The 23,926-nt window shown below is 39.9% G+C and overlaps 1 protein-coding gene across 1 annotated transcript in view; it reads left to right on the top strand.

The window, feature by feature from the left end:
• Positions 1-23,926, top strand: part of COL12A1 (collagen type XII alpha 1 chain) — a 126,372-nt gene that overhangs the window by 83,736 nt on the left and 18,710 nt on the right. Inside the window, exons 46-57 of the mRNA XM_065401398.1 lie at positions 1,525-1,648; positions 1,838-1,981; positions 4,813-4,977; positions 5,900-5,938; positions 6,046-6,184; positions 8,699-8,841; positions 9,253-9,362; positions 16,272-16,421; positions 17,638-17,715; positions 18,423-18,509; positions 21,663-21,716; positions 22,352-22,447. Of these exons, the coding sequence (XP_065257470.1) occupies positions 1,525-1,648; positions 1,838-1,981; positions 4,813-4,977; positions 5,900-5,938; positions 6,046-6,184; positions 8,699-8,841; positions 9,253-9,362; positions 16,272-16,421; positions 17,638-17,715; positions 18,423-18,509; positions 21,663-21,716; positions 22,352-22,447 (1,329 nt within the window). The remainder of the gene's footprint in view (positions 1-1,524; positions 1,649-1,837; positions 1,982-4,812; positions 4,978-5,899; positions 5,939-6,045; positions 6,185-8,698; positions 8,842-9,252; positions 9,363-16,271; positions 16,422-17,637; positions 17,716-18,422; positions 18,510-21,662; positions 21,717-22,351; positions 22,448-23,926) is intronic.

Here is a 23,926-nt window from a genome sequence, read left to right as displayed (position 1 = left end):
AAAAAAGTATGGATTGGATGAATGCACTATAAGATAGATAGAAAGCTGGCTAGATTGTTGGACTCAACGGGTAGTGATCAATGGCTCAATGTCTAGTTGGCAGCCGGTATCAAGCGGATTGCCCCAGGGGTCAGTTCTGGGGCCAGTTTTGTTCAACATCTTTATTAATGATCTGGATGATGGGATTCATTGCACCCTCAGCAAGTTCGCAGATGACACTAAGCTGGGTGGAGAGGTAGATACACTGGAGGGTAGGGTCCAGAGTGACCTAGACAAATTGGAGGATTGGGCCAAAAGAAAACTGATTAGGTTCAACAAGGACAAGTGCAGAGTCCTGCACTTAGGAAGGAAGAATCCCATGCACGGCTATAGGCTGGGGACCGACTAGCTAAGCAGCAGTTCTGCAGAAAAGGACCTGGGGATTACAGTGGATGAGAAGATGGATATGAGTCAGCAGTGCCAAGAAGGCCAACGGCATATTGGGCTGTATTAGTAGGAGCATTGCCAGCAGATCGAGGAAAGTGATTATTCCCCTCTATTTGACTCTGGTGAGGCCACACCTGGAGTATTGCATCCAGTTTTGGTCCCCGCACTACAGAAGAGATGTGGACAAATTGAAGAGAGTCCAGCGGAGGACAACGAAAATGGTTAGGGGGCTGGGGCACATGACTTATGAGGAGAGGCTGAGGGAACTGGGCTTATTTAATCTGCAGAAGAGAAGAGTGAGGGGGGATTTGATAGCAGCTTTCAACTACCTGAAGGGCGGGTTCCAAAGAGGATGGAGCTAGGCTGTTCTCAGTGGTGGCAGCTGACAGAATAAGGAACAGTGGTCTCAAGTTGCAGTGTGGGAGGTCTAGGTTGGATATTAGGAAACACTATTTCATTAGCAGGGTGGTGAAGCACTGGAATGGGTTACCTAGGGAGGCGGTGGAATCTCCATCTTTAGTGGCTTTTAAGGCCCGGCTTGACAAAGCCCTGGCTAGGATGATTTAGTTGGTGTTGGTCCTGCTTTGAGCAGGGTGTTGCACTAGATGACCTCCTGAGATCTCTTCCAACCCTAATATTCTATGACTACAAGGAAATGCAAAATGAAATACATAGGCAGAACATTCACTCTAGATTTACATGGATATATACAATATACAAGATGAGTTAATGTTCCAGTTCAGGAAATGTATTATACTGTATGTATCAAATGACAGAAATTCTGGCACATTCCCTATTAATTGCTATGTCATGAGCTTCTTGCATTTTTTTGTAATCTTTAACAGTTTTTATAAATGCTGTATCCCTAAGCTGAACTAGAAAATCAGCACTAAATATGGTGCCACCATAGTTCTAACAAGTATTTTCTCGTTAACACATAAACTGATAACTTTACCATTGTTATATCTATATTTACATATAACTTCAGTCATGGGTTTCCTGTTTCAATGGTGACTGACAAGATAATTCACTTTAGTGGAGAGATCACCTGAAGCCACACAGGTCAGAGGCTGAACGCTGTGCTGCATTTCATTTCAGGTTTCCTTTGTGCAGTACAGCGACGATGCAAGGTCTGAGTTTAAACTGAATACATATGATGATAAGGCCCAGGCTCTAGGAGCACTTCAGAATATTCGGTACAAAGGAGGAAATACAAGAACAGGTGCGTCTGATGAATAACGATGTATTCCTTCCCAATGATCCGTTTTTTGAAAACCTGTTTGTTATCTTAATCCCCTGTAGTTTAAGGCCAGGCCTTTATGTTCTACTCTTACTATTTTATTCGTTCTTCAAAGCAAATATTTTCAGTGGCAAATGTGGCATGAGTCCTCATTCTTTGTGTAATTTGCAGGCAAAGCCCTTACATTTATCAAAGAAAAAGTCTTGACTTGGGAGAGTGGCATGAGGAGAGGTGTGCCCAAGGTACTTGTTGTTGTCACAGATGGTCGGTCGCAGGATGAAGTTAAGAAAGCTGCAGCAATCATACAGCACTCTGGTAAGCAACCTGTAGAACGAAGTTGAGTCTGACATTCATTTTACGAAAGAGTTTAAGCCATGCAATTTAACATATGGGTATATCACAGCATCAGGTATTGTTGGACCTTTATTCATCCTAAATAGGTAGTGGTTCCTGAGAGAGACATTCGAATTACAGTATATGATTTGGAATGGCTCAAACTATTTTAAGAATGTTAAGATTGACTGGACCTAATTCTGGCCTCCTCTCTCTCTGTGGACAGAGCAGGCTTAAATGGTTTGCTGGGAATTCCCCTTACATAGTTACAGAACTTGTCCTATATCACTCCTGGCCCTTATTCAGGGGGTGGGGACATTATTAAGTGCACTTCAGTCCAATGATCCTGATCTGTTGGAATGGCCCTTTGAGTCCTTTTAATGCTGGCACAAGTTAGAGCAGCCCTTCATTTACTCTACCTTGAGCAGGGGTCTGACCAGGCCCCTGGCTCTCCCACTCCGGTTTTGAGGAAGAGGTGGCCATCTCTGGTCCCTCCTTAGATGGACCAGGTGTAGTTTACTGTAGCTGAGGCTCTAGTTCTCCAATTCTGCATTTTTAGTGCATATTTTGATATACAGTATAAGCAGCCTGGTGATTAATTTCCTATATAAGCATTTGTTGTGCTTCCTTACCTTAGCTCTGTTTCTTTGTGTCTGTTGATTAAGCCTCAGATTGCTTTGTTACCTTGGAATTCTGTATTTGTCCTCCTTGGGTTTCATATTAGCTATTAAAAATTGTTAAATTGCCAAATTCAGCCCTAGTATAAGCAAGCATGCTAAAATCATAGTTACAGGGCTGATTGTAGCCCTCAACTTGTGTTTATATCGTACCTGTTTTGATTGCTAATACTTACTGAAAACAAGAACAGCAACAAACAACCAAAGGCTTAAGAAAGCTTAAAGTGCATAATAAAGGCAGTTATATCATATTTGTTGAGCAATACATGTGACTGCTGCCTTCAGTGTTTGGGTTGAAGCCAGCATTTGAAATGGTACTTCTTGGGAGAATCACTTTTGCATTCTGAACTGTTTGGTTGAAAGTCCCTTTCCTTCTGCCTGACCTTTCCCCCAGTCTTCAGGTGTATCAGGGAGGTGACAAAGGAAGTGGTAGAGGGGATTTATTGATAGGATGAAGTGGTGAGAGAAGGAGGAGGAGGAAATGGGAGAGAGATATAGGCAGAGACAACATTATGCAAAGTCCAGAAGCTGAAGAAGATAAGCTAACATTAATGTGCAAGGCAAGAAGATGCCATTGGAAGGATTTGAAGAGGAGAATGACATGGTCTAAGACTCAGATGATGAAGATGACGTTAGCCAGGGTGATTTGGATGGACCATGGGAATGAGATGGAAATCAAGAAGCACAGAAATTAGGAGACTTCAACAGTCAAGGCAGGAAGTAACCAAAGTATGGATAAAGATTTTAGACATAGGGACAGAAAGGAAGAGTCAGATTTTTGAGATGTTGTAGAACAGACAGGATTCGGTGGCAGCCTGTATGTTTTGTGAAAGAGTAAGGAGGCTATCATAGCAAGGCTGTGAGCTTGGATGATGGGGAAGATGATGATATTGTCCAATGGCAGCGAGTTTTGGAAAAGACATGAGAAGCTCATCATAAGCCTTGTTGAGTTTAATTAGGTGATCTGATCTCCAGAGTATATAACAGAAATATAGTCAGATGCAGGACTGATGGAACAGGAGAGGTCAGGGATAGAGAAGATTTGTGAACTGTTGGCATGGAGATGACAGTTGAAGCTTGGTGAGTGGATGAGTTGCCCAGGGATAAGCTATAAGAAAAACAGCAGAGGACCAAATAGCAGAGTCTTGAGGGTTGCCAAAAGTGTGGAAGAGGAGAGGAAGAAGAGAACTGGAAGGAGCAACCTGACAGGCAGGAGAGGAAGCCAGGATGAGAAAGTGATCAACAGTGTCTAAAGTGGAAGGTATTTTTTAATCATCCTTTTTATTGAAGAGCAGAGCGTAACTATTTTTGATTAGTTTGTCTTGGGAGTAACCCAGAACTGTTATGCTCTTCATTTCTCCTCAGATGCCTTCCCATAATGTTTTCAAGGATCCCTCTCATAAGATAATACTGTACATTAGAAAACAGTTCATTTGCTGTTTGGCTTCCAGGGGTTTATATAGTAGTTGTTTAATACCAGAAAATTCAGGGTTTCTATTCAGTGTCTTCATTGGCATGAGTTTCTTCACCCTCTTCTTGCAAAAGGAAATGTTCAGAATAGTATACTTTCCTCTTCTTGATTCAGGGAGATTGGCTGGGCACTTCTGATCTAAATTGTGTACTTAAGTATGTCTCTTCCTTGAGTGTTCAGTCATCTAACTCATAGATTCATCCCTTTCAGCCATTTATTTAGCAGCAAGAAGACCTCATAAAAAGACTCCTTCTGCCTATTTCAAACAGCTTTGTGCAGCTGAATGATTCCATAACAGCACTTCCCTTCCCTGCAGGACACGAGTCCTTTGCGCCACTTTTTTGCCGTCGGTTTAAAATATTGCTTGTTCTGTTTCATCAAGGTAATGGAGAAAGAGTTTCTCCATTTGATATCCCTTGGTCAAAAGTATATTGAATACTCTTCTCCACTGGATTTTACTTTATTCTGTATTTTATCCAGAAAGTGCAAAGGGACTGGGTTCAACCAAAAGTATATTCTACTTGCATTATTTGGTTCTTGTATTTTTTAACACAGAATACAGTATCTCTACATGATTGGGATTTGATATTGAGTTACTGAGCCAATGATAATGTATAAGCATGTATATTCATTGCATTTTCATATAACAAACATTATTTTTGCAGGTTTCAGCGTCTTTGTTGTTGGTGTAGCTGATGTGGATTACCATGAGCTGTCAAAGATTGCCAGCAAACCCAGTGAACGTCATGTATTTATCGTTGATGACTTTGATGCCTTTGAAAAGATTGAGGAGAACCTCCTCACTTTTATTTGTGAGACAGCTACCTCAAGTAAGTAAGAAACAATGTTTCTCTCACAAGCTAGTAAATTTGACTACGTACTGCTACAACTCTCATGTCAAGGCTTTCCCATTTACACCTTTTTGAAGAAACGTTAATATATATTTCCAGTGAGCAAGTGCATGTTACTTATTTAAGTTGTTATTATATTTTTATCTTATCTCCCACCCTGAGATGATACTCTATTAAAAAGTGAATAAACAATAAGTGACAATTATTTTTCTTTGAAGAGCAAGTAGAATGGTAGCTAAAATGAACTTCTGGATGTGACAGATTTCCTCTTTACCACTGTTTTTTGGCTGCATTGGGGATATAGCTAACCAGTGTCTAATATTACTTTTATAAAGATCTAAAATAAAATCCATCTGTTTACAAATCTGGAGTCCTTCTATGGCAAAAAAAAAAAAAAAAAGGAAATATTTGCACATTTGTATCATCTGCAACTATGTGTTCACATATTGCCTCCTCCACATACGACTAAGGAGCCATATAAATCTGCAGTTTTTCCTTGTGAATCTGAGGAATAATATGCAGTCTGACTCATGCATAAAAGATCCATGGAAAGATTGTGTCATTGTGCCCATTTCTTTTTATGAATTGGGCTCTTAAAATAAAATATACTTGAAGCTCATCTGTTTGCTATTCCTTATATTCCAGCATGGTAGAAATAGTACATTAAGATGCCTCATAAATAAGGATTTGAACATTTCACCAACATAATTGGAAATTTACTGATTGATCTTGAGCAGAATAAAGCAAAGGATCACAAACAGATGATAATTATTGTAGTGGCAGATGTTGGCTGGTAATTAACAATAGTTCAAACTTACGGGAATAAAATCTTTTGAAAATATTTGTATGTTCATGATTCCATTTGAATTTTTTAAAATAACACAGTTTTCATCTGTTTCAGCTTGTCCTCTCATTTACTTGGAGGGATACACTTCACCTGGTAAGAATCATATACAAACATCCTAGTATAGGATAATTCTGAAGGTTTTTTTTTCATTTATCACAAATTCTCCAAATTGTGTTTCTCTCCCCTTCCCCCCAAAAAAGGTTTCAAGATGTTGGAATCATACAACTTAACAGAGAAGCATTTTGCCTCTGTACAAGGAGTATCATTGGAATCAGGATCCTTCCCTAGCCACGTGGCATACAGGCTCCATAGAAATGCTTTCATCAGTCAGCCTGCATCGTAAGTTATCTTGTGTAACCTGTTTTCCTGGAACACTTTATATAGGGGGGAAAGTGGGGAAAGATAATAGAATTTATAGGTAATGGTATTAATACCTGCTGGAGGATGAGTTTTATTTTGTTTTTGTTTTTACTGAAGTCCAAGAAATACACTCCAAAGAATGTGCAACCATTGGTCTGATTAAACGTTATTCAGTTCCTTCAGGTCCTTATATTGGTAGTTCCAGCTTCATGATTATTATTATTATTTGCATTACTGTAGTTCCTAGGAGTCCCAGTCATGGACCAGGACCCCATTCTGCTAGGCATTGTATGAACACAGAACAAAAAGACAGTCCCTGTTCTTTTCTCAAGAGGATGCCTCATATAACCAGGCCTACTTTAGTTAATTAATTTAATTCACATTACAGGCCCTATGCAATAAAAAAAAAAAGCCCTCTGTGGCTACTTGTACAAAGAAACCACTTAGCCAGAGAGACTGTTTTTGATTCTGAAGGATACGTGCCATTTGTTTAGAAGTTGTAACAGGCAACTGCTGTGGTCTTTCTGCCTGTGGTCACAATTTCCCAGGTGTGTGACACCACCCAGCCCAGTCACCATATTGGACAAACGGAGAATTTTTCAAGGAGCTATGGCCTGAAGCAAGTCTTCCCTAGCTGACCACTCTGTTCTAGAGCTCAGCTAGGGAGATACTGAGAGGGGTAATGTGGGACCCTCACAAAAAACAGAGCTAGCTAGAATAAGAGGAGTCCAGTCATGGAGGAGAAACCCCTTTCCCCTCCCAACCACGAAGGGAGGATCCAGAAGTTTCTTCTCTCCCCACTCAGGTAAAGTTTAGAATTTAGCGTTGCTCTGCCAGAGGGCACGTTTAGAGCCAGTCCACCCTTCCCCCTCCCCATTTTTTATATCATGTAACTCTAGTTGTCCAGTTATGGGAACTTTCGACAACTGTGCAACCCTACCAGAATGGATAGAAGGGGGCAGACCAAACATAAGAGAATTGCCAAATATAAGGAATAAATTTAAACAGGCTCTTTCCCCTTCCCTTTGCCAGCTTGCTCAACTCTCAATGTGCCAAGGTGGAGTATTTGGGGACTTTTTTTTTGTCTTCTTCGGTCAGCCAGTCTTTCCCTTTGATAGCTTGACCTGGGAAAGAGCAAAATTCTATGGCATTCTGGATATTGCAGGACTCATAAAGTGCAGATAGTTTGCATTCAGTAGAACCTTATAGCTTGCTTTACCATTTTATTAAGTCAAAGCCTGCACCTAAGTGGGACCTGAGTAAGATGTTTTCTGTGTATTCAAATTAGAAAAAATATTGAAGAGTTGGCTGGCTGACTGTAGGTAGAGAGAGAAAGAGAGAGAGCACAAGCAAAAATAGCCTTTGTGGGATCTTCTTGATACATATATATTATATAAAGCTAGAAAATTAAATTCAATTTAAACAGTAGTGTTCAGGAAATCAATGCTCCCTAGGAATCCTAATGGCACAGTTGCATTAATTTCTGAGTTATCTCTTGATATTGAATTATACATAGGTTTGTCATATTCACTTGCTTATCTTGCCCCTTATGTCAGCCACCTTTTATTGAAGCAGCGATATGGTTACTGTAGTAGCATGATACTAAATGTAAGGGGTTGTCAGTTTTGTCCAAAATATATAAAAGCTTCACTACCAGTTTTTGAGGTTTCTCTGTTTTAGCTCACGGGACCATATGGCCTTCTCAGCCAATAGTAGAGTTTCAGCAGTAATGGTGTCAGCCATGTTGTTGGCTAAATTGAAACAAAATTTGCTCCTCCTTCTCAGTTTCCCTCACATCTACCCTGCTGCTTTCTTTTCACTCCAGACATTGCTCAGCCAGGCCTCCGGGTTCCCTTTAACATACTTTCATTTACTTGTGCTTTTCTGTCATTTGGTGTCCAACAGGGTCCATGACACAAGTCTAAAAATCCACAGATGACAACTAGGGAAGCGTGCCCCAAAATGCTGCACTACATCTGTGGAATAAATTTAATGTCTCCTTCTCCCATTGCACCCTCTGCATGTGAGCCAGCCACAGTTGAGTTCCTTGTGCTCCCAGTGCCTGACTACTCAAAATGGGATGTGCAGGGCAAGAACTAGGTTATGGTCCATCTGTATGGATCACCAGCTGAGTTTATATAGGAGCAACCCACTCCACATCCTGTAAATGTAACAGAGGTCAAGCACCAAAACCTTGGCTGAGTCAACCAGAATGCCTTTAGAATGCCTATTCTTGCTGGTCTTGCATCAATTTCTCCCCACCTCCACTCTAATGCAGGCTGGGAGTTAAAGTCTCAACATAGCCCATAATGTGATTTCTATTTGCTTAATTCTTTGCTATTTGATTAAAGAGTTAACAGGCTGAGCTTTGCTAAACGATGTAATTTTCCCATTTTGATTATGTCTGCTCTTTAAAAAAAAAGTGAAAACGATGAAGATCTTTCCTTTTTCTATGCGTGTTTGATGCAAAATATCTTCATGTTCTCTGAACAGGGAGCTTCATCCAGACGGATTGCCACGTGCTTACACAATCATACTGCTGTTCCGCCTTCTTTCGGAAACCCCCAATGAGCCATTTGCAATTTGGCAAATTACAGATAGGGATTTCAAACCACAAGTCGGAGTAATTCTTGATCGTAAGGACGATTTTACTAATTGCATAGAGAATTTGTAGATAGAAATTTACAGTTGTTTTGCATTCTTTCTAGAATTGTTTAAAAACCAAAATATTCCTACATGGTAAAAAGGTATATTATTTTGTGATCTAAATGTTTTTTTAATATTGTATTTCAATTAATTATTCAAAAATCTGTATAAGCACTATGTTTCTTTATCATTATTAAATCTAAGACCAGTGGAATGCTCACTTTCACTAATCTGGGTCTTTAAAACTGTCCCAGTAATCGCTGTGTATACAATTAAAAATGTACTCGGTAGAACTGTACAGTGTATATGTATGTATTGTTAGTGTGGTGGTGTTCTCTTCTTTGAATAACATCAGCACTGTGACCCAAATGACATTTATTTATTGTATCTTCTTGTTGCAGCTTCCACCAAATTATTGTCATTCTTTAACAAGGATACAAGAGGAGAAGTTCAGACAGTAACTTTTGATGATAATGCAGTAAAGAAAATCTTTTATGGAAGCTTCCACAAGGTAAAGGATTAAAATTATGTGCATATTATCTTGCAAAGTGCTTCTCTGTTAAACAAACAAGCAAACAAAAACAGCTGTCATATTTAGACACAGGGCTGGCTCCAGGTTTTCTGCCGCCCCAAGTGGTGGGGGAAAAAACAAAAGCCGATCGGCGGCACTTCGGCGGCAGCTCAATCGCGCCGCTCCATTCTTTGGCGGCGGGTCCTTCACTCCCTCTCTTCCTCTTCAGCTGCACTTCGGCAGCAGCTCAAAGAGGAAGAGAGGGACTGAGGGACCCGCTGCCGAATTCCCACCGAAGACCCAGACGTGCCGCCCCAATAGCGGACGGAGTGCCACCCCTTTGTATTGGCCGCCCCAAGCACCTGCTTCCTTAGCTGGTGCCTGGAGCCGGCCCTGTACAGACACATACATTTACATAGTGATTTAAAAATCACAGTGAGACAAGATGCCTGAAGTAATACTTTTCAAGCTCCTATTGATGTCAGTGAAAATGACATGGGGTCCAGTGTTAGAAAGGATTTGCCAAAGGTGTGGAGGGAGGGCTGTATGTGGACAAGAGGCGGGAGACTCTTCCAAGTATATGAGACAGCAAGAAAATTATGAAGCAGAAAATAGGGAAAAGAATCCATAGAGAGAAACAATTGGGAGGAGCCTAGGGAAAGACAGAGAAAAGAGGAAGAAATAGGAGCAAAGATATGTGTGGGTGTGAGAATATGCAGTCAGTTGTGAGGCATCAGTAGTTTAAAAGATAAATAGCTATTTGAATTGAAGTCATGTGCTTAACAAGCATAATACATGTAATGCCCAGTAATTATACTAAGTGCATGGCTTCTGAAATATTGAGTCTAAAATATTTAATATGAATTTTAGCCGAGGTGTACAATACTTAACTAATCACGTAAATTACTGTATCTGCAGAAAGCACATATTGGTTGATAAAGTATGCTTGCAAGTATGTTTTTCTTGAGCTGGAACTCTTACTCACTTCTCTGAAAGCTAGCACCAGAACGTCTTCTGTCTGTATCATCACCTTCAGCTTCCAGCCTGTGCATAGCATTTTTGATCAAATGTTTGCCAGTTACAGCTGTGCCTTGAGCCAGGCAGGATCAAAACTGACTTAATTTCTCAAGATTAATAACTGTGTTGGGAGATTGTCAGCTCTCAGTTAGCCGTAGGCTCACATAGATGAACGAGATAAGTGTATTTGTTGGTTGAGCAGAGCACAGAGGGTCAGGAGACCTGGATTCTGTTCTTCTGTTGGCAGCTGGCTTAGTCTGGGACCTTGATCCATTCCTTAAACTTCTCACTATCTCAGAGCACCCATCTGTAAAACAGGAACAACACCAACTTTTGTAAGTCTCTCTGAAATCACAAATAAAATGACTACATGGATGCTAAGGTTTTATTTTTTTATGTAGTGTCTGTGCAGGATGCATACACAGCGAATGCCTCTGCTGCTTGTTTGCTAGGAATGGGGTTGGCACCTGAATCTGCAGTGGCTGAATAGAAAAAGGATATAAGGGAACATTGGACTAAAAGAGAGAATTAATGTAAATGCTATTTTTAGACTGAAACTCAGTGATTCAGAATTGTCTAAAGCATAAATAACTAGTGAGATGTTTGACTATTACTCCAGTGTCACACAGCTGTAGTAATTTTATGCACAGATTATGCATATCCATTTTTGTCTACTTAATTCTGAAAATTTGATCTGAACAGGCTTGTCTGCCTGTAACTAAAGAGCAGATGAAAGAGTCTGGCCCAGACCATATGAATACATAGGCCTAAAAAAAATCTCTCTGCTTTTTTAAGCAATTAAATGTAAGCTATGAAAGTGAGTTAGAATAACAACATTTTCAGTCAGCTGAAATATATGTCCTCTTTGCTTTTCTTTATCTCCCTTTTCCTTAGCTTTCTTCTGGCTACTGCAATATAGTTGCAACAGATCCCTTTATTGATACTAAAATCAGGTTGCTACTATTGCCGGCTGATCCAGATCATATTGCGATCCTATCCTACTCCCAGGGACCTCAGTGAAAGCGGGCTAGGGTTTTTAACTTCTCTGTAGTAACTGGGTTTTTTTGTGCCAGCATTCTAGTATGTTGAACCATGATCTTCACACCTAATTAAAACACAAGTGAATAAAAGTCACTCACTGCTAGCTTTTTATAGTTTAACAAGCACAGGATACTGCCAAAAACATCATCTTGGGTACATTTCTTTTCTGTTGTAATGAACTTTTCTTTCTCCACTTTAAGAAATGTTTATCCCAGGGACTTTGGGAAAGATGTCAGTAAGTGGGTTGGATCACAGCTGCATAGCCCCTAAATCTAGGGTGGTCTCTGTTTTATGCTTGGCCTCTGGCCCTTTGTCTTTCTTTCTATAACAGTTCAGTAAGATACTTGAATTTTAAGTAGTTTTGTCCATATACAGAAATGGAGTAATACTGTCAATAAAATGTAGAATAAATATTTTTGTTGGCATGAAAGTTATATTCATATTTATAACAAAAAAGCAGTTATAAAATGCAGAATAGCACTTAACATGTCTTATTCCAGATGTCAGTCTCAGGGTTCAAACTTCTGTCCTAGAGGACTACAAATACCTGAGTCATTTTTCTAAAGCTCTGAGCGCTATGCTACCAACTTTCTTTTGAGGTGTCCATCATTACATATATTAGCATCTGGTGTCATGTTGTTCTTAGCATCTTACTATGAATACAGCAGAGGTGACAAAGTTCTCTGATACTGCTCGTAATAAAGATCAGCTTATAAATCAGAGCTAATGGGAACAAAAAGATAGGGAGTTAGTTGTCAAGTATCAGAGGGGTAGCCGTGTTAGTCTGAATCTGTAAAAAGCAACAGAGGGTCCTGTGGCACCTTTAAGACTAACAGAAGTATTGGGAGCATAAGCTTTCGTGGGTAAGAACCTCACTTCTTCAGATGCAAGTCAGTTAGTTGTGTGCATTAACTACATTCAGTAAGGCAAAATAAGAATGTAGCATTTGATGTTATTTCTGTCATTAAATAAATGCAGATACCTACCTGATCACCACTAATTGAGGAGCAGCAGCCATCTGCAAAGTGTTTAAGAAAATCCAGATCCATAAACTGACTACTAGACTATTCCTTATTCTTTAGGGGCAATTGAAATATGTATCCATTCTTTGATGTGGCGGAATGATTCCTTGTACCCTATTCCCAGAACTGAATCAGTAGATCAGAGATTATTTACACCAGTGTATATCTGGAGTAATTTTGACTTCATTGGAGGTATTCTGGATTTCATACCAATGTAATTGAAATCAGAATCTGGCCATTGAACTCTCTCCAGCCTGACTGCTGTATGTGAATCAGACTCTTGATGATGGCATGAAGGGACTCCCCTGCTCATGCACCAGGTATCACTTAAAGCCCAACATGCATATGCAGGGATGAATTCTATGTCAGACATGTTGATTATCAGTACAGTGTAATTCCAGCTGTCTGAATGCCCTGTATCTGGAAATCCTAGTTAGCCAAATCGACAGTGTGTCCACCATGTAGTCCTATGCTAGTTGAAATAACATCCGTTTATCTGAACACCCAATTATCTGAAAGTTTGGGATGTTCCCTATGCCATTGGGATAAACAGGAGTATATTGTAATAACGAATATCTGTAGTTTCAGCTACTTGAAAGTCTTGGGTTTGGGGGTGGGGACAGTTTCTAACACATTTTAAAATGTACTTTAGAATTTTTTCCCCATCCAGTGTGAAAAAGATGACACGTCTTTAAAACATGACCAAATGTATTCCAGAATATCAAACATTTTTGTGGTTTTCATTTGATGACTTACAGATTCATTCAGTGAAAAGCAGTTAACCTACAGCCAGCGGTGCAGGGGAAATTCACTTTGGCATATTTGTAGGCTTTGTGTAGCAGAGCTATGGTGAAGGCTGTTGAATCTGGCGAGTCCCTTAGGAAAAATATTGGCTCCTAGATACAGCAATTAAAATTACATCTAACCCTCTTGGAGAGACAGATATCTTTTATTGTTCTTTCTTTTTACTATGCTAGATTGTCTTTTAGATTACAGTCTTCCAGAAGTTGACCGCAGAGAACTTCGTAATGCACTTATGCCTTTATTTCTTATGATGTGGAGTTTTTTAATGGGACAGTAGTTTACATAGTCTGTTGATATGGCTCAGTTAGTTGTAGCTATCAAAGATTGTCAATTTTCTTTTAGTATGGTCCATGCGGACACACACTACTGCAAAGAATATATTTTTTTGTAACTCTTCAGTGCCAGAAATGGCAACTGAACTTAGTCAGAAATGATGTTTTACATTAGTTGGTTAGAAATTGGAAGGAACGTTTCTCTTAAAGTGAGGGATGTTAAAAAGAATTCAAACCAATGAATTCACATATGTTATATTTACGATCAACTTTAGGTAAATGTGCAAACATTTTAATTACAGATGTGGTTTGATCTGTGAAATTCAAGCCTGGGTTCAGATTCAGATTTAAACTAGTGATGACCTGGAGAGGATCTCAAGTGTCTGTGGGAGACCCTTATTAAATTTTCACTATAAAACTGAAAGGAACCTTAGGGTGTTTTTCCTACTTTTGATGGAGTTTAAGTAGCACATTTCCAAAGTTAGTTGGCATTCATATCCATTGTTCTGATTTAGACCCATCTCTTATAATTCATGTTTGTAAATAGGTAGTACAGTGTAACTCTTAACTGCTATGCAGATAGGCTTTGGGTGCAGGTGAAAAATATGTGCACACTTTACATATATTTTAGTTCAAGTAAAACATATCTATAGCATGGTTAAATTTAATATAAAATTGTTTGGTAAAAGCTGCTATGACAGTTTAATCGTGTGTCAGATACTAAATCAGAATGAATTTAGGGTCTTGTCATAATGCCTGAAATTTCTTGTTATGGGAGGTTTCATCACCATCCAGGTCTTTATGCCCAGTTATCTGGACATAACACATTTTGGGCATGCTGGATTACACTCTTATTCTTGTTTTGCAAAAGTTCTTAATTTGATTAACACACAAAATTGGGAAAATTAACAAAAAGCTCATAGTACATGTAGTTTTAGATCATGAAACTCAGGGCCTGCTCCAGGCACCAGCTTAACAAGCAGGTGCTTGGGGCGGCCAAAGGAGAGGGGCGGCACCTGCGGCAATTCGGCGGCGGCAGGTCCCTCACTCCCTCTAGGAGCGAAGGACCTGCCGCTGAACTGCCGCCGCCGATTACGGCTTTTTTTTTTTTTTTTTTGCTTGGGGCGGCAGAAATGCTGGAGCCGGCCCTGATGAAACTAACTGAATTTTTAAAAAATTATAGCAGTTTGTTAAGTCTTAATTCTAATTATATACAGTAATATGTAATGTTTGGAAGGTTTTAGATAAGCTAAGCTAATGTCCTGGAGACAACTCCACATGGAAAATAGTTAGCATGAAAAAAATCTAATTCTCAGGAGATTGGTCAGTCACTTGTTGACTCAAGACATTTAAAAGAGTTTCTGTTTTTTTCAACTTTATGCCAAACTTTTTAAAGTAATCACCAAATACTGATATGTTATTTGTAGAGTATGTGATGTGATAAACAGAAAATCTGAGCATAAATAGATATACTTCAAGAATTGTCTGCTCCTGTTCTTAGCACTCCTAAATGGTAACATTTAATAGGCAGAGGTATGTAGGACCTGTGAAACCTTTCTGTTGCCCTGGGTCATGACTAAAATTATTGACCTCTGGCCAGAATTGGCCAAATTCTGTAAATAGGCAAAACTTCAGATATAAATAAGGCAGCAGTGGACACATTATCCTTGTGATCAGAGAGCCTTCCGGTTGGTTACAAAAAAATTCAAGAGAAAGTCAAGTTGAAATAAAAAAGAAACGTGTTTCTGATAGCTCATCTGTGTCCCTTTTCTTTCTATCACTTGTTTCCTGGATGTTATGTCCCCTTTACTGTTGTCCCAGGGCTTGACCCAACTGGTCCATAGGTAAATATAGTCACGGAGTGGAACCAAGCTGTAAAGCACTGAATATTTTGGAGGCGGGACATCCTTTATTTTATCCATGCATAATCTGGTACTTAACCATGTACAGTCCCAACAGGACAAATCAATATGTTTACAGTGTGTTTTACATATCTTTCTTCTCCCCCTTTAATTATCCCTGATTTCCTTAACAGACTTCATTCTCCTTTCTCAGTAGCCTTGTTTCCTTTGCTCATGTCTTTCATTTCTTTTGGCCAGTCTTCTTTTCACTACTTTTCATTTATCCTTTTCTCTTCTTTCCAGTTTTCTTTTCTTGGTGGATTTGGTATGTTTGCTTTATTTTTTGTTCCCCCCTCTGCCAGTTCTTTCTTCTCCCTTCTGGGTCATCATGTAACGACACTCCTGGCTGACTCATCTGTGGGACTTGAACCCCAGATATCTGGATCTAAAACAATCTACTGTCTCAATTATCAGATCAGGTCTATTAGTTACACATCAGTAGCAGACTCATAAACCTCTTGTGTGGTCCCAGCTCTTAATGCAAGAGAAGTTACATTCACTTCTTTCAGTTCTGTTCTTCGTTAGCTTCTTTCTTTCTGTCTTAGAGCATTTTTTATTCAAGCCTTTAAAACTCATGTAAATTGCTCATGGTAGTTCTATGGTTTAAATTATACTATTCTTTTACTTCTTGATTTTACTTGTGTATTCATTTTGCCAAATTTTCAACTTGTTTTAAAGCAGCCATTAGGTGCTATACTTTCCTGAAATTAGCACTTTCCCCCTTTAGAAACTAGGTTCTTTGAAAGGGAACGAAAATAATATAAAAACACATAAAAAGGTAAACACTATTAAAGGTCAAGTACATTCACATGTTTTTAGTTACATTGCTATTTTTATACCCTTTTTTGTTAGGTTCATATTGTTGTAACCTCAACAAGTGTTAAGATTTACATTGATTGCAGTGAAGTAATGGAGAAACCAATTAAGGAGTCTGGAAACATCACAACTGATGGCTTTGAAATACTTGGAAAACTATTGAAAGGTGATCGGAAATCAGCAACAGTAAGCAATAAACTTGTATTTATTTCTTAACTCAAAACATCTTCACGATTTCTAGATAAACTTTGATTTTCTGAATAAAAGGACTTGAATGGACCAGTAAAAGACCAGTCATAGCACCAAAGCTTGTACAAATCTTGTGATTTTTTTGTACTGCAAGAACTAAGTTACATGATTCAGAAATTTGATAATTGAGGACTCTGTTATAGCAGACAAAGGTCTGACAAGATCCAGTGGATGGAAGTTGAAACTAGATAAATTCAGACTAGAAATAAAATGCAAATTTTTAACAGTGAGGGTACTTAACCATTGGAATAACTTATCACTGGCAGTTTTAAAATCAGGATTGGTTGTTTTTCCCCCCTAAGATATATGCTCTAGTTCAAAGATGAATTAATTCTGGGAAGTCCTGTGGCTGCTGTTATACAGGAGGTCAGACTAGATAATCACAGTAGTCCCTTCTGGCTTTATAATCTATGCTGAACAACTGCTGCTGCTATGAAAGTTATGTCAATTGTCCTAGTACAACGGGCTCACTCTATATTTAGTGGATGATCAATACTACTATTTGGGCTTCATAAGGGCCTTAATTCATCAGTCTAATCTTCATCTGCAGACCCTATTGGGTTTCTGGTGGGCACCTGAGTCTGCTTGTGGGGATTAGATTGCAGGATGAGGGCTCATGGGTGAAAGAGAAGAAACTGCTGTCATCCTGCAGCTCTATCTAATGGCCATCTTCTTCCTTTAGTCTTCCTTCCAAACTGTTCCCCACTGATGTCAGTTTCACACATGGATCTGGGTTAATGTACAACCCAGTGATTGCAGTCCGTAAAGTTAGTCCAGATGTTCTCAGGCCAGATTCCATGTTGACATGTACAGGCATTTAGCAGATGTAGAAATTGCATTCTTCATTAAGTGTTGTGAAATATTTGTGTATTCAGTTACCTTTTGCGCCAGAACAGGAGCAGGAGGTCAACAGAAGCATCAGTCCTTGGGGTAGTTCCTGGTATTAACAAAATGTGTTGTTGTTTTCAGCATTTTTTTTCTTTTATTCTTATCAAAAATAGCAGTGTAAAATTGAAGTATATTAACTACGTACAAAATGGAGCATCCTGTAGATGTTTCATTCTTAAATGTTTTCATATTAGGCTCTGCTTCTCTCTTGAAACATTTATAATTAATTCATCAAGGAATAAAAGAAATTTCCTTTGTTTTACAGTTTGATATCCAGAGTTTTGACATAGTATGTAATGCAGTTTGGACTAGCCGTGATAGATGTTGTGATCTTCCTTCAATGGTAAGTGTAAGTGAACCAGATCCTGTTCAGGACATAGTGTTCATAAAAGACTTGGCAACTTTAATATTAACCAGCTACTATGCCTCATACCTATGAGCCTATGTCAATCACAATTGTCAAAGCTGGCAATGCACAGCTCTGTATTTCAAAGTCTTCTGTAGGAAAGAATAAGTTCAGATTCAGCTCAAGAATGATGGCACAAGTATCAGACAGAGTCAGAAATATATTCTAAATTGCAATAATATTTAACTTCCTTGCTATTATGTATGTCATGTCCACATTCATTTTTATTAAATTAGTTGTCTGACTGAACTTGAAAAAACATCCCATTTATTTTTGTCTGTGCTAGCTGATTGTCCAATGCAATACTTTCTGTCTTGGTGAGGGAATAGAAGAGAATTTTGAATTAGAACATATGAAACACAATAAAGATTGTGCATCAATGTTTGTTCCTGTCCCTCCGCTGTTGTAAATATTCCATTGCCTTAAGAAGATCCTAGAGGAAATAAACTAATAACAAATCTGAAAAACACAGTAGGAAATCTTGGAAATTACTATTTTTCTGTTGAACTCTGTTATACTTCAAAATAGAGTTTCTTCTTAGGTTATGGAGATTATTTTTGTTATTGCTGTGGGGGGAAAAAAACACCACCGGCGAATACCTTCCTTTTAAAGAGAGTGTGTGATGATTGTGCTTGAATTTTCAGAGGGATGAAGCAAAATGCCCAGCTCTTCCAAATGCTTGTACATGTACACAAGACAGCGTGGGACCCCCAGGACCTCCTGGACCTGCTGTAAGGAGCTATTAGTACAGAGCAATTGTCTGGTTTTCTAAACTTAGCGGGGGTGTTTCTCAAAATAAGGAAAGACAGTAATGGCAGAAATCAAAGAAGCATTTCCATAATGCTCTGTTAATGCCCCTCAATCTGGACCTCACAGAACTTTGCATTTGATCTCCTGGTGTTCCTTTACTACATGGAAATGTCAGCTGTGCTCATGAGTGCCATACTATGTGGTGGTTTTTGTCAAATGTACAAACATCAACAAGGAAGAAAGTCGGGATCACCAGATCCATGTCACCATTTAAATCAGCCTGTTCTCCTTTTTTCTGAGTTTAAAACACAAGTCAGATTCTACAACTGTTATCTGTTCTGAGTAGTATGCTACTTCTCAAGTAGTCCCACTGAAGTCGATATGTTTACCTGTGGAGTAAGACACTACTCAACGAGGAGTAGTAAGGGAGACAGAACCTGGTCCAACAAAAGGCAAATCTTCACTTTGCACTTACAAGTATCTATAGGGAATATATGGTGGCTCAGTTAGAGAGAGAGACTTTACCTTTGTGAGTCGGAGGGGAATGTCATAATACAGGAGCAATACAGTTGTCTTCAAGGCCTGGGCACTCACTTATTAGGTCGTCTCTTAGCCATGTATTATGCGCAATAGGAGGTGAAGTAGATTCTTAGGCCCAGATTTGTAAAGGTATTTAGGCTTGGCTGTGTTCAGTGTTGCAGTGCCTAACAGATTTAGAAGCATGAGTCTCATTTTCAAAAGGGATTCAGGCATTTAAGAGCCAAAATCATATTGACAATCAATGGCATTTTGGCTCCTAAGTGCCTGAATCCCTTTTGAAAATGAGGCTTAGGCTCCTAATTCACTGCAATGCTGAGCACAGCAACATGTAAAAACCTTTAAAAATCTGGGCATTAGTGCCATTTAATTTTACTCTGCATTGGCCTTTTCCTCACCGGCGGTGATGTAGAGGAGCTTTGTACCTGCTCTGCAGTGAGGATCCTTGGAGCCTCCCTTCAGGATGGGCCAATGCAAATGAGCAGCTGATGCAAGTGAGTTCACCACACTTCTTTCCCAAACAGCCTTCTTCCGATCCCTGAGTCATTCTCTCTGCAATGGGCCTGCAGAGGTTACTGCAACCCTGTGGCCACACTTAGTCCCTCAGAACTTCTGAAGGAAGAGGGGAAATGCTGCCCCCCTTAAAATCAATGGGAGTTTTGCCACTGATTTAAATGGAGTCAGGATTTTATCCAAAGAGAGGGATTCTTTACTTTGTTGAGGAAAGAAGTTGGTTACCTCTTTGTGGATGGGGAGATCAATGAAAGGGCTGTGTGTGAAGGATTAATTTCAGGCCCATGGCCCTTTCTTCTCTCATTTTGAAGTTATCAGCCTAGAATGCTGTATTAGGAATTCTAAGATCCTCCCAGCTGCTCATCAGTCAGCTAGAGAGAACCCATCCAATTGACTTCAAGGAGTTCAGTGCTCCCAGACTCCATCCCAGGGCTCAGGGGTGGCCTATTATAAGCATTACATGGCTGCGTTTAAGGAGAGGACTTGTAGCCTTTGTGTCTGCAGAGCTGGGATGGGCAGTACAGCTCCAGTCGGTTATGTCATTACTCTCAAAGAAGAATATAAGCAAAAGTTCACTATAACTAGAGGTACAGTTTGCACTGTGCAGTGCATTAAACAATACAGTTCCCCCTTCTCTATAAAATGGAGTTCTGCTATGTCTGAAATCACTCTGAGTAAGGTCCACTATGCAGTACGGTTGATTTCTTAATTAGTAAAAGCATGAGGTTGGATTATCACATTTACAAGTCAATGTGGGATTTGATCCAGGACTGTGGTAAATTCACATTCTGACTTTATTGAGCTCTAAATTCGATTGTTGGAATTGCACCTGCTTTGTGTGAGTCAGCGACTGAGATAGGAGCTCCCTTCTTTATTTTTTTATTTACATTTTCTCCAAATAACTATGGTGGTGGTGTTATTTGAATTTCATTAAGAAACATGGATACCTGTCATAAGAACAGCCATATTGGGTCAGACCAAAGGTCCATCTAGCCCAGTATCCTGTTTTCCGACAGTGGCCAATGCCAGGTGCCCCAGAGGGAATGAACAGAACAGGTAATCATCAAGTGATCCATCTCCTATCACCCTATCCCAGCTTCTGGCAAACAGAGGCTAGGGACACCATCTCTGCCCATCCTGGGTAATAGCCATTGATGGACCTATCCTCCATGAACTTATCTAGTTCTTTTTTGAATCCGGTCTCTCTGGCCCTAGAGAAATTTTGGCCCTTTCAAATAATCTTTCAGTGATCTTTGAGATTAGTTTTGAAAGTAAACCGTAGTCTCTCAAAAGGACCAAAGGTTGAAATAAGCTTCTTTTAAGATGCACTGTGCTCCACTGAGCAGAGCTGGCAGGAGCTGATTCCATAGTCACAGAGTTCAACCTGGTATCCTGAGTGGGATCCAAACCTCATGGCTGCCATGGAGTGATTGCTCCCCCTGAGTCCGTGATTGCCCACTGAGTCTTCAGGGATGACGCCAGAGAGGCCCTGTGCATGCTCAGAACATTGAGCATTGCGTTGCAGAGAGCCTTGAAGGGACTGTATGGTCAAAACAGTAATCCCAGGTAACAAACAGCTTCAAATGGAGCTGTCAGTTGGGACAGGAGAATGGGCCATTCCACCTCTTTGAGGGCAATGAGGAAGGGCAACACAGAAACCTTCTCCTACACCCAACCTTCTTTGTCTCACGTTAGTTCTCCTCACTCCTTCAGAAGCTGGTCCTCAGGGGTTACTGCAATTCCCGGTCTGTAGTATTTCTATGATCCCCACATGGAGACAGATGGGGTTCATAGTCCACAAAGTGCTGCTTGGAGAGCATAAATTCCCTGTTTCCTGAGCATCAACATGGGTCCTCTAGATCAGTGTTGCTGATTTGGGGCCTGATGCAGCTCTTACTCCTGCATTAGTGCTTCTTTGAACACCAAGCATGTCAAGATCTGTTCATATCAGAACTTTGTTCTTGCTTGAAACCTTGACTCAACTGGTCAGTTTTATCATGGGGATGGATAATTTGCACCTGTACAAGTTATCTTCTCCTTCCCCTACTGTGTATATTTATTTTCTTTTCAAATGTCTATTTTAGGGTGGTCCAGGCACTAAGGGGCCTAGAGGTGAAAGGGGTTTGACTGGACCTGCCGTAAGTATCTCTCTGGAATGCATTTCTAAGTTTATATGCACACCACATGAAATTTTGGATGTTAAAGTCCACAGTAAGCTAATATCTCCAAGTATCCAAGTTTAAGGGTTTTGTAAGTAGGGCTAAGTCTGGATGTTATTTATATAGAAGAATGTTGGGAAGCAGGATGTGTATCTGGTCTGTGTTTCCTAGGATCCTGTTGTCCTCTGCTTTTTGCATAGGGGAGCCAGATCATGGGTATCAGTGGTAGGAGCCATGGAAAGTTGGGAATGCCAACTCTGCCTCATGGTTCCCCTTCTCTGGGGAGGCACTAGGGGGTCAGAGGAGGCAGGGAGTCACTCTCTGGGGCACTCTCCTCTCCAGAAGTCGTGGATATGTATATCTCTATTCATGCTGCCAAATGCGTATAGTTTCTTGGCTTGATCCTGTGGTCCTTACTAGGGTAGCAGCATCAACCCTCCTGTGGATAATGGTGGAAGCACGGCTTGAATAAGGACTTTCAAGTTCAAATGTTATTCAAGTATCAACTAACCCCATGCTGCTGGCCTGTCCCACGTGCATGTCCATACAAATCCTCTAGATGCAACTCTAGGAAGAAACCATGGTCTAATATCTTTTTAATTTTGTGTTTTAAGGGGCCACCTGGTCTTCCTGGTGAGGCAGGTCCACCGGGTCCTCAGGGTCCATCAGGTCCACAAGGGATCAATGGACTTTCAATTCCAGGAGAACCAGTGAGTAACCATTCTGTATCTGTGAGTGAAACTGTGTGGAGACAGAGAACTGACCATCAAGTTTTGTCATTTCTTCTTGCCCTGCAGCTCAGAAGTTGGTTGCCTTTAAAATGTCACATTGTTTTACCCTGAGTGTTACATGTACTACAGTCTTGGGGATTATATATGAAGTGGCGTGTGGTGTGTTGCACTGGTTTGTTTTATTGCTTTTCTATACACTGTCTAGATCTTCAGACTCTAAGACTCAAATTTTCAAAGTTGGATGTTGAGAAGTTAAGCACCTGAAGTCACAGCTAAGCTTTTTCACAGATTTATGCACATCTGCAGTGATTTATATATCTAGCTTCTTTCTTTAGGTAACTAAATCAGCAGTTAGAAGTGTAAAGCAGGTAATGGGTGCCTAAATTTAGGCATCCAAGTTTTAAATCTTGGCCTTATGTTCTTTTGGTGCTTTGTTGGCGCTGTTCCTTTCTTGTATACAGCTATGCATGCTGACAGCACTATGTAAATTAGTAAGTGTCAACTTCTGATTTAATTTACATTAATGAACATCTAAAGTAACTCCATTAACATCAGTCGACTTTCCCTAGATTCACACTGGTCAGAGAGCAGAATATAGCCCTAAGAGACCACACAGCATCCTGACACTACTACTGCCAACTCTTGGTCACTTCAGTATGTAGCCAGAGAAGATCTTATTCTGTCTTAACTTGCTGTTTCCTATGAGACTATATTAGGGATATCTGGAATGTTGTAACAATCTTTATGGCTAAGTGTTATTCCTGATTAGGAATAATTAGCAAAGTTGGCTTCTAACTGGAAAACACACTTTACATTCAATAGGCAATTCATCTTCTCTGTCTGATAGATTTATAAGTGGCCTAATTCAAAACAGAAAACCAAAAAGACACGATGGTAGAAATTAGATCCACATTCCCTTTAGGAAAGGACCAAATGGAAGGTCAATATATGGTTTTCATGTATGCTTGAAGGAAAAACTTCATCAGGATGGCCTATGGATGCCAAACAGCATGGAAGGCTAAATGCATTCCTTTTGTTTGTGGAATGTGATAAATATTTTTATTTTGTCCCAGGCAATTTGAAAGATTTTGAAGTATGAAAACACCAAAGAAACATATTGCTTGGAACTTGTCATTGATGAAATTATTTTCAGTAACAAAACATTATAATGTCACCGTGAGGGCTTGTCTTCACTTCCAGAGTAAGTCGACCTAAGCTACACTACTCCAGCTATGTGAATAACGTAGCTGGAGTCCACGTAGCATAGGTCGACTTACCCCTGTGTCTTCACTGTGCTGCGCCGATGGGAGATGCTCTCCAGTTGACATCCCTTACTCTTCTCAGAGAGGTGGAGTACCGGAGTTGACCAGAGAACACTCTGCTGTCGATTTAGCGGGTCTTCACTAGACCCGCTAAATCAACCCCTGCTGTATCGATTGAAGCAGCATCAATCTTCCC

Source organism: Emys orbicularis, chromosome 3 (genome assembly GCF_028017835.1).
Source record: "Emys orbicularis isolate rEmyOrb1 chromosome 3, rEmyOrb1.hap1, whole genome shotgun sequence".
In the NCBI taxonomy this organism is placed as follows: Eukaryota; Metazoa; Chordata; order Testudines; family Emydidae; genus Emys; species Emys orbicularis.
This window is presented reverse-complemented; position numbering and strand designations above follow the sequence as displayed.